This window comes from Benincasa hispida, chromosome 5, assembly GCF_009727055.1.
Source record: "Benincasa hispida cultivar B227 chromosome 5, ASM972705v1, whole genome shotgun sequence".
NCBI classification, from domain to species: domain Eukaryota; kingdom Viridiplantae; phylum Streptophyta; class Magnoliopsida; order Cucurbitales; family Cucurbitaceae; genus Benincasa; species Benincasa hispida.
In genome coordinates this window covers 4,176,897-4,189,015 of record NC_052353.1, presented here as the reverse complement: position 1 = coordinate 4,189,015, position 12,119 = coordinate 4,176,897, and the positions used below count along the sequence as shown (strand labels likewise).

General features: G+C 34.1%; 1 protein-coding gene across 1 annotated transcript; it reads left to right on the top strand.

Annotated features, from left to right (window-relative positions):
• The first annotated feature begins 8,717 nt into the window (after positions 1–8,717).
• Positions 8,718–10,953, top strand: LOC120078037 (11S globulin seed storage protein 2-like). The gene is made up of 4 exons (XM_039032218.1): positions 8,718–9,027; positions 9,325–9,608; positions 9,699–10,136; positions 10,552–10,953. Exons 1-4 carry the CDS (start codon positions 8,718–8,720, stop codon positions 10,951–10,953), a joined length of 1,434 nt encoding a protein of 477 aa, XP_038888146.1.
• Positions 10,954–12,119: the final 1,166 nt, after the last annotated feature.

The following is a 12,119-nucleotide window of genomic DNA, read 5'->3' as shown; positions in this document are numbered from 1 at the left end:
TAAAACTGCCTTCGGCTCTTTTGCGACTGATTGCCCTTCTACATTGGGGTCAATACTGACTTTCAGTGCATCGTCTACACTTCAATATTGTTTGCAATCTGGTCGCACAAGCTGCAATACACCCAAGATAAAAAGTTTGCTTGTAAAGACATAAAACTTAACAAATATTTAGTTGCCAAGTCCCCGGCAACGGCGCCAAAAAACTTGATGCGTTATTTTATCGAAGTGGAAATATGGATGATATGCGTTGATGGAATTGCATTGTGCACTCAAGTTTCCCCAGCGGAATTCAAGTGTAAATTCCTCTGAGTTTTCTGGTAAGTCCAGGGTCAAACATAGTATGAAAATAGATATCATTGGTAATTTTGATGAAAACTTTGTGGTAACCGAGAAAATAAAGAAAGTGTTTGGTTTGTCGATTGCGTTGATTAAAAAAAATAACAAATGCGGCGGAGTTTGAAAAGAGTTGATAAATGGGAAATGCGATGAATATGCAGTGAAGGGGTTGAGAAAGGTTTCGGCTAACACTCCCTAGAATGCGTTCATGCTTGCGATCATGCAACATGCATACAACAGTAAACCACCTCTCGGTGAGAATACCACGGCTTCTAAGGCTAGAACGCATGCGATATATATGCGATAAGTCTACAGGGTTTACACATAAACCTCTATTTCTATTTATGCAATGACAAAATGACATCCACACAAATATGCGACTACATAATATCATTCATATTCCTAGGATGCATGCGATGCAAGTTGACAAACAGAATTTATCTCTAAGTCCCCATCTCTTGTTTATGCAAGCCTAATCTTGCTCTTTTGAGCCCAGATTCTAACCTAGCTCTCTCGAGACATTAGGTTCTTTCTTTAAACTCTCTCTCGAGTAACTCTAAAGGGTATTTTGTACAGCATAAAACAAGACAATCGCAAGCAATGAACTTCCTAGGTCATGTTAGCTTAGTTCTTCTTAACTCATTCAACTAGTTTAGTTACTCATGCGTATTAAGAGAGTGAACAGATATAGAAATAGAACTTCTATTGAATAAATATGAATATAAAGTACAAATGACAATGCAAGTATAATAAAGAGTCTGGTAGCAATTTCTTGCTGTCAGGCGTTTACACTGTTTCTACTCGTGCTCTAAAGATATTCTCGCTTTCACGAAAGTCGGCCCACTCTCTGCTCTTACGCCCCAAGGTTCTCTCTCGAGTTGCCCTGAGCGATCTCCGGTGCCACCATTCTTCTCTTGCTCCGCCTTAAAATGGAAAGGAAAATTATGAACAGAAGCAACTGGTTTTCTCGTCAACCCCTTCTCTGAAGAATGCCCTTGGTATTTATAGAACATCCATGGTGAAAAATGGTTTCTCTCTCCTGGTTGTACAGATGGGACAACTTTAATTCCTGACTGATACGCCGGATAATTGTTATCGATAAAGCTGAATGTACTTTATGACCGTTATAATTTGGATTCAACTGTCATCAGCTTTCTGTCATATCGCTCTTAATTAGCTTTTCACCCAGATGTGCCCACCATGTTGCACTGACCAAGTTGCGGCGATCCTTCTCGAACGAATGTTTGCGAGCACGATCAACGCAAAGTCTTGCAGTTAATTCAAGACTATCTTGTCCATATACCTCTGCACAGAATGGACGGGAAGAAAGGAAACATAGGCATATTGTCGAAATGGGACTAACTCTATTAGCTCAAGCCTCAATGCCCCTAAATTTTTGGTGGGATACATTCATGACCTCTACCTTCATTATTAATGGACTGCCCTCACAGAGTTTAAAAGGAAAATCTCCAATGGCAAAACTTCTTCACAAATAGTTGAACTTCTCTAAATTAAGAATCTTTGGATGTGCTTGTTATCCCTATCTCAGACCATATAACAATCAAAAGTTTCAGTATAAGTCAGAAAGATGTGTGTATCTTGGGCCTAGTCCAGTTCATAAAGGTCACAAATGTCTAACACAATCGGGGAAAACTATTATATCAAGGCATGTTGAGTTTGATGAAACATTTTTTCCTTTTATTTCAGGTTTTGCAGCAGTATTAGTGCAGTCCTAACCCACTGCCCAACCGCCACTAATTTATCCACCACCACCTTGGCATGATCAACCACCACACTGTCCATCTCCACAACTCAATACCGAAAACAGTCCAACCAATACCCCAGCCTCATCTCACAGCCCCTGTCCAACTCCAAATCAGTATATTTCATCCTCACCTCTGCCAAGCATACCTCCTTCCCCTCCATCCACCTCACACTCATCCAAATCAGTAAACCCATCTCCACTAGCTTCACCGTCCAACCTGCTACCACTGTCCAGCCCCTCACCATTATCGTTCTCCACTCACTCAAATACTCCCTTTTCTGAAGGCCAAAGTTCCCATATACCACCAGCACCTCCAGGCCACCCAATGATCACCCGTGCCAAGCCTGGAATCTTCAAGCTGAAAGTATGGATGACAAAAACTATAGCTCGTGACTGCACCCTCACTGAACCAACCAAATTAAGTGATGCACTGGCCACTCCAGCTTGGAAAAATGCCATGGACTTAGAGATTCAAGCTCTAGACAGAAACCACACATGGGACCTAGTGACAGCCCCTCCTCACAAAACTATTGTTGCCTATCGATGGGTATTCAGACTCAAAAGGAACTCAGATGGATCTATTCAAAGGCACAAAGCTTGACTGGTTGCCAAGGGATTCCATTAAAGCCCTGGCGTTGATTTCTTTGAAACTTTTAGACCCGTGGTCAAAGCCACTACCATCAGAGTTATCCTCACACTAGTTGTCTTCTATAACTGGCACATTCGGCAACTAGACTTCAACAACGCTTTTCTCAATGGCCATTTAGAAGAAGACGTTTATATGACCCAACCACCAGGGTATGCTAATCAACTTCTGCCCAATCATGTATGTAAGCTGCGCAAAGCCATCTATGGGCTGAAGCAAGCTCCTCGAGCTTAGAATACGACACTCAAGGATACTATACACTCATATGGTTTCCACAGCAACCATGCTGACACTTCCTTACTGATCTACAAGAAAGGTTCAACCATCATTCTTATGCTGATTTATGTAGACGATGTAATCATTACAGGTAACAGCCCCTAACTTATCAACAATGTTATTGCCCGACTGGACAAAACTTTTTCTCTCAAAGATCTTGGTCCAGTCAGCTACTTTCTTGGGATTCAAGCCTCTCGTGTCAGCTTTGGTCTTCTCTTAACTCAAAGCAAATACATCGATGATCTGTTCTCACGGTTGGAACTCCAACATCTTAAACCGGCCCCAACTCCATCTGCTATAGGTAAACACTTTTCTATATCTGACGGCACCCCGTTACCTAACCCCTTTGTTACCGCAACACCATTGGAGCACTCTAATATCTCACCTTTACTAGACCGGATATCGCTTACATTGTCAACCATCTCAGTCAATTCCTGAAGCAACCAACCGATGTCCATTGGTAAGGAGTAAAAAGAGTTTTTCGGTACCTAAGCGGTACCAAACACCATGGCCTACTGATTTCACCAACAGAAAATCTTTCTATTATAGCCTTCTCTGATGCAGATTGGGCATCCAATGTTGATGATTGACGTTCAATAGCTGGCTTCTGTGTATACTTGGGAAACACCGCTGTCTCTTGGTCCTCTAAGAAGTAAACCGCCATGGCAAGGTCCAACACCGAATCAAAATATCGGGCACTTGCATACGCTTTTGCTGAAATAGTGTGGCTCATACAACTTCTACTTGAAATTGGCCTTTCTACCGTCTCCAAACCAACACTATGGTGTGATAATATCAGTGCTGGTGCTCTCGCCACCAACTCGGTTTTCCATGCCAAGACTAAACATATTGAGATCGACATACATTTTGTTCGGGACAAGGTACTTGAAGGTGCACTTGATGTTTGGTACATACCCTCAGCAGACCAAGTAGCAGACTGCCTGACGAAGCCGCTTTCCCACTCTCAATTCTCCTTTCTTCGATCCAAACTCGGGGTAACAGAATTACCCACTCGTTTGAGGGGGGATGTAAAGGAGAACCAAAGCCCAAATTCTCAGCCCAGTGATCCACGACCTGCAGCCCACATACAAACAGTCCAACAGTGCTCACTGCAGCAGTTACATCTATGATTTCTATTTGTGGACTGTACATTGTCTTTTTCCTCTGTATTATTCAGCTCAATTTGGCTATTCTTTTATCAATTGTTATATAAACCTATACCTAGGTCTTTGCAATATACACTGAAATATACAAAAAGAATTTCCTCACGAAAGGCTGCCTCCTTGCTTTGCTAAATACAGCTTCCTTAAACGTCCTTGACTCGGTGTACTTCTCATATTTGTCTTATATGTAACAAATAAGAAATGTACTTCTTTCGTGAGAAACAAAACCACCATTAGACTATAAGGAGAAACATCTCTACTCCAAGAAAAAAGCTTAAAGAGAACTAAGATTAAAAAATGATTATGAAGAGTAGACACACAAGCTGATCAATAAGCAATTATGAACTGTGATGATTATATTATCCGCATAAACTAGCACATGACAAGAATGACCATCTTTATGGTATAGTAGCAAGGAGGAATTAGCTTTAAAGTTTACAAAGCCAAACGATTATTAAAAAAAAAAAAAAATACTTGGAATACTCTATTTGAGATTATTGTAGCTCTTAAAATAATTACTAGTAACTATATTTTCAGAAGAATCAATTGTAAAATAAAGTAGAGTAGTGCTTGATAAATTTTAATTTAAATTAAAAAAAACTAGTTATGATGTTTGGTAAATTCATACTAAATTTATACAATTTAGTTATATGAATCAAACTAGAATTATTATTTCAATTATTTTGTCTAGATAATTAATTTATAATTTATTTTAAAATGTCTATGATTTAAATTTCAACTAATTTTATTTAATCTAAATAATTTGATAAAAGTTTTAAAAAATATCTTTTTGGGCAAATGATTAAAAAAAATTCTTATAAAAAATGAATTAGTTAACATTTAAAAAATATATAACAAAATACATTAGTGTAAAAGGATATTATAATATGTTTGGTTAAATGATTAAGAAGTTAGCAAACTTTTAAGGAAACTAAATCTAAAAGTTAGTACCTATTAGCTGTTAGTTAAAATTAGAAACTGATTTTATTATATTAATAAATAATTAATTTTACCAAATAAGTTAGGTAATTAAGAGTTTTCTATAATCACTTTTTATGATTGTAAATGGAATCCCAAATAGAATCTTAATTAGTCTCTCAAATCAAATATGTAGTGCTTGTTTTAGGCCATATAAAGCGTTCATAGTGAGAGAGATAGAATCCAATTAGGGCATGATGATTGCAACGTAAAAAACTTGTTCACTCAAAGAATGCGATGAAAGAATACATTGTCAATGTCCTTGTAGAGGCCATCCATGAGCAAGAGCAATAGTAAATAGTATTAATTAAGATTATTAGTTAAATGCACGATTGAAGTACAAATTATAAGATCAGAGGTGTTAAGAATTGATTTAAGGTCTTGCATGTTAATGAAACTAGATAGGAATATTATGCTCGAGAGAGACAATTAGACTTAAAAGCTCTTGATTTATTGAATTTTACATTTTTAGAAAAAATTTGTCATTCACTTATCCTGACAAGAAGGATTCAAAAGATCCAATGACCCAAAAAAAATCGATATAAAATAATCCAAATTAACCCGAATTTATTGTTAACTTTATATATATATATATATGTATGTATATAACTTATGATACAATTATATATACATATATTTATTTAGGTTTTATTTTTTTGAATAATTTATTCTCCAATTAATCTTAGAAATAGTTTTTTAGCACTCTTGGAAACAAAAAATTCATTATATAAATTAAAATTATGTCTAAATCTTAATTCAATATATGAAAATAATTAAATAAAATTTTTTTCGTGTTAATATCTTACTTCTTTTCAGAACAAAAAATTAAATAAATAACTCGATTAGCCCGAATCAATCTAATCTGAATGTTTTATGAATGGATTGGTTGGATTCATTTTTTAATAAGAATTATTTGGATCGAAAAAATTAACAAATCGAACAATTGAGTTGGATTACCTCATCCAACCTATGAATATTGCTGACACTTTGCAACTCAACGTTTTTGCACACATCACTAAACTAATTAGAAATAAAATATGTGAATCTTCCCTAAAGAGTTGCAACATTTTTTAATTTTCATCATTAACTATAATTAAAGATAAAGTCACAAACTTCCAAAATTATTGTCAAACTATCCATTTTCATTTTATTTTATATTTTAATAAAAACAAACCTAAAAATTAATAAATAATTAAATACACTACTAGTACTTGCCTTGGTGGGGTGTGGTTGGATTTCAAAAAATGACTGCAACCCAAATGTATGCAAGTATATATATTTTTTAATATTAGATAGTTTTTCTATTAAAGGCTTAAAAATACTTTTTTTAATAAAGGAATGTTTCAAAACATTTGCAGCTCTATAATTAAATGAAAATCATAAATTTTATAATTATTTTTTAGCAAGATTTAGATTGTTGATGTTCTTAATTCTACAAAAAAAAAATTCGATAAAAATATTAATAATATTTAAGAGGTTAGCGACATCTCAATTTCTTTTCTTTTCAAATTAAATTGAATGTTTACTTTCAATACAAATTTAATGAATGAACCATTTTTTACTTGACTTTTGACGAAATAAGAAGCAACATAAGCAAAGAGCTATTTTCAAATATAAGAAAATGAGTAATTATTTATAAATATAATAAAATGAGCAATTATTTATAAATATAATAAAATGTTAATGTTTATAAGTGATAGACACTAATAGATAGACACTAGTAATTTATAACTAATAGAGAACAACATTATTCATAGATGTTTATAGGATTGGCAAAAATCTCCGCTCCGATAGGGACGGAGAATCTCCGATTTGACCAAGGATAAAAACTGGGTCCTCAATCGGGGACAGGGATGGTATCCCCGCTCTGTCTCCATCTCCGACCCCGCCTTGAATATTTTTTTTATAAATTTATATATATATATATATAGCTAAGCTACTGTTTTATTCTTTTAACATTTTTGTACTTTTTTAAAAATTATTTCATAATATAATTATCTTAAACTTTTTATTAAATTTAAAATAGTTTTAATTATTAATATAAATAAAAAATAATAATGATACTACTACTTTGTTCTATTAAATATTTAAAATTTGAATATAAATACCAAAATTTAATTGATTTTAAATAAATAAATAATTAAAAATATAAATATAAACGGTGAATTTTTCCCTAGGGGCCCAATCCCTGAACAGGGATTCCTCGACCCCGACCTCAACTCCCCAAAATGGAGAATGGGGTGGGGACGAGGATTATAAATCCCCACGGGGACGGAGATGGAGAGTGCATCCCCACCCTGTTGCCAACCCTAGATGTTTATCAGTGTCTATTACCGACTATCGCTGATAGACAGTGACATTTTGTTATATTTGAAAATATTTCTAGCAGTTTTATCATTTCAAATAATTATCCATAAAGAGAGGACCAACAATAATTTTTTTTTGTTATTATTAAAAACAAATACATATATATACAAAACGAGTTTATTAGTTGTTGGATCCTAAATAAAATATGGAAAAATTACACTTTCAATTTTCGAAATTTGGGTTAGATTATATTTTAGTGTGTGTGAGTTTTCAAAACTCAACAAGTTTACTTTTGACGAAGTTTGCATTTAATTTCATTTTGGTCCTTCCATCAATTTTTTTAATTACTAACAAAAACCAACGTGTCATAAGATTTTTTATTAAAAAAATATCTTTCCTATTTTTTAATTATTAAAATTAAAATATATATATATATAACCCACAAATACAATAGTGTCTCTCTCATCTTCCTCTTCATAAAAACATGTAACAACCACACTTCAACTTGCGGTTAATAAATTGACTAAAAAAAATTTGAATGAGAGACAACAATGGTAAAAAAATGTAAAGTATGTTTTAAAACTTAGGGATTGAAATACAACCTTGATCAAATCTCATGACCAAAAAGTTTAATTTTTTCATAATAAATTAATAATATATTGTAATTAAATTATTTTTATATTATAGATGGAGAATAGAGATTTGAACTATAACTTCAAGAGTAGCAGTATATATCAATTAACACTAAGTTATGCTAACTCAATAATAATATATTGTAATATAAAGAATCCTCCAAAACTTTTAAATTATAAGTTGACATCAAAACCAATCAAATCAAAATTAAAAAAAAAGAAAAAAGAAAAAAGAAAAAAGAAGTTAGTGATTAGCTCAAAGAACATTGTGTAAATGAACTACACATGGATTTCCAATATTATTAGCATGCAAACTTTAGCAAAACATATAGAAGAAAGACAAAGACAACTGGTGATTGAATAAAAAGAACAGTACAATGAAACAAAAAACTAAAGCAAAACAAAGACAAATGTTTGGTACAATCAGTAGCCATTTCCATGCATTCACCACGTCCAAGATTCCATTTTTACAAAGCATTCCAAATGTTGCTTTGTTTCAACAACAAAACACTCCCTTTTACCCTATAAATTAAGCCCTTTCTCAGTCTCCATTTCATCTCACCATTCCCTTTCACTCTCTTTTCTTTCCATTGATAAGAGGTACTCCTCCAACCATGGCTATGAAAGTTGTACTGGCGATTCTACTATGTTTCGTTGCTTGCGAGTCTCTCGTGAATGCTCGGGAGTCTGAGAGGCGCCAGTACCGGTTCTCGACAGAAGCTCAGCTGTGCAAGCTGGACAGGATTAGGGTTAGGCCGCCGTCGCGTCGGATTGAGTCGGAGGGAGGCATCACTGAGCTTTGGGATGAGGCTGACGAAGAGTTTCAATGTGCTGGAGTTGGTGCTATTAGAAACCTCATAAGGCCCAACTCTCTCTCGTTGCCTAAATTCCACAATGCCCCTATGCTCGTTTACATCGAGCAAGGTATCCTTTCTGACAAAATTACTTGGAATGGTGTCTTTAAACCATTTAAAATCAATTTAATATTTTGATTTTATGTTTTAAACACTCAAAATATGTTTTAAAGTTATTTTAAATATGATAAAAATGATTTTACTAGCTCAAATTGACATGAAATTTAATCATTTATTCTTATTCTTGATTGGACTCAAATGCTACTAAAAAAATTATTTGTATTACAATTACATGTAAATGAATATTATAGGTCAAAAGTCAATTATTCATGTTCTAAAGCAATGGTTTACAAATGGGGTGGAACAGGTGAAGGGTTTTTGGGCATGAACTACCCAGGGTGTGCAGAGACATACGAGTCACAGTCACCCCAATCTTCAAGAAGGTCTACCAGGCGCATGGGGCGACGAATTGGCGCCGGCAGATCAGGAGAAGACCAACACCAAAAGATTCGTAGAATTCGACGTGGTGACATAATCGTCATTCCTGCCGGCACCGTCCAATGGTGCTACAACGACGGTCCCCAAGACCTCATTGCCGTTGCCTTCTTGGATCTCAACAACGACGACAACCAACTCGACCTCCGCATCAGGGTATTTCAATTCTACCTTAAAACTCTTTAACTTTATATTATCAGAGCAAGAGGTTATGTGTTTGATCCTGATATGTTATTTATTTTACAGGGATCTTTCTTGGCTGGTGGGGTTCCAAGTGAAGCAAGGAGAGAAATAAGAGGATCAAAATCAGATGATCTTGTGAACATCTTCAATGGGTTCGATCAGGAGCTTCTTGCAGAGGCATACAACATTCCAACAGAGTTAGCAAGGAGAATGCAAGAAGAAAGGAGCAGCGGATTGATCGTGAAGTGCGACGAAGAAATGTCGTTTTTGACTCCAGAGTTAGAGGAGGAAGAATTGAGTGAATCGCCATTTTCAAGAAGGGGAGAGGAAAATGGGATCGAAGAAACCATCTGCACTGCTAGAGTTGTGCACAACATGAACACCCAAAGAGAAGCTGATCTATTCTCTAGAGAAGCTGGTAGAGTTAACATTTTGAACCAACTCAAGCTCCCTATTCTAAGATTCCTCGGCATGAGTGCTGAGAAAGGCCATCTTTTTTCGGTAAAAACATACTCACTCTTCTTTTTATGGGTTATGACATCATATTAGATAAACATAAAATTTCTTTTCAATACCAATTGGCAACCCACTTTTTCAATGTGAGATCTTCAACAGGACTACACCCATCATTTTGTAATTCACTAAGGGTGTGTTTTGGTTGAACTTTCCAAGTGTTTGATTTTGATAACCACTTCTATACTGCTTTTGAAACATTTTCAACCTTTTTTTTGAAACAATTTTAATAAAAATGGCATTTTTTAAAAATATTTTTTTCTCTAATCAATTGTTTTAGTTACAAGTACCTAATGAATATTAGTTCAAACTGTACTTTTGCCTGTGGGTTAGTGTTCGTTCAAGTACCTATAATGTTATCTCCTCTGTAATAACTTAACGACATTGATTTTTACCATTGTAGAATGCTCAACACAACTTGCACTGGTCGATGACAGACCACAGACTGGTGTATGTGATAGATGGAGAGGCCGAAATTCAAATATCCGACGACTATGGCAACCAAGTGTTCAATGAGAGAGTATCAAGAGGAAACATGTTTGTAATTCCTCAATTCTACCCTGCATTAGCTAGAGCTGGCCAAGAAGGGTTCGAATGGGTAACTTTCAAGACTTCAAATCAGCCAATGAAGAGCCCTGTGGTTGGCTACACATCCTTCTTCAGAGCCTTACCACTCCAACTCTTAGAACAAGCATTCCAAATCACAACAGCTGAGGCTCAGCAACTCAAGCAAACAAGAAGGCAACACACTTTCCTCTTCCCACCTTCTAGCAGCAGCACCTTCCGCAGCCGTAGGCCAGCTTGAAAAGCTTCCTTTTGCCACTAATAGAAGAGTAGAGAGATGAAGAAAAAAAAAAGAAGGGAAAAATAAGGCCACAGTTGTTGTTGTTGTTTCTTTGCTAGCTTTGTGTTCTTTGCTAGCTTAAGGTGCAAGAGAGAGTTTTAAAATTATCATAAGTGCAATACTAATATGTAATAATATATGAATGCTAATAAAAATAATAATTGTGGCCGCCCTTACTTCTTTCCTCATTTTGTGTTGTTGTGTTCACTATCCTGGGTTCCGTTGGATAATGTTTTCGATTTCTATTTACTGTTTTTGTTATTTATCATTGTTTCATGTTTTTGTCTGTCAGAAATAGAAATATATTTAATAACTATTTTTGTTTCTTTTTCCTTACTTTTTTCCTTTCTTATACTTTAAAATTTAATTTAGTTATAATATAAAAAAAAATATATAATATACATTATAATATATAAAAATATACTTTTCAAACATACCTCAACTGACATACGAATATAAAAAATGAGGTCTGTGATTCAAATCTCTTTGACTCCAATTGTACTAAAAAACAACCATAAGGCAATTGAGTATTGATGTTTTAAAAAATAATAAATAATTATTTATATCTTTCAAATATTGTCCAAATTTAATCTGCAATATTATTCTTACTTGAGTCATTCATCTTTCAATGATATAATTGACTCATATCAAACTTAATTATAAGATTTTGTAAATGCGTTTTTGTACAAATATGGTTAACAAATAACAAAAAATGGGAATGTTATTAAATAGAACATTAACTTGTTTAAATGCATGATCACGACAAGAAAACATATCTATTGTAGATTTTCTTTTCTTCGAGATAAGAAAGAAACAAAAGTTCGCTCATTCAATAAAAAATTTTAGCTTGTAGCGCAAATGATGAGATAGTTAAGCATGTCGTTTAAAAAATTATTTATATTTAATACTATTAACAAGTTCTTTTATCACTATAGAGAGTAATATTTGGACGAGATTATAAAAGAGTTGAATTATTTATATCATCTCATACGCAAAAAGATGACTTTATATAAATGAAGAGGTTGTTTTATTTCTATCCCTTGTTTTATTATAAATATTATTATTTAAAATTTATTAGATAAATTACGAGATCATGTTAACCAAAATCAAAATAGCTCTGGAGTTTA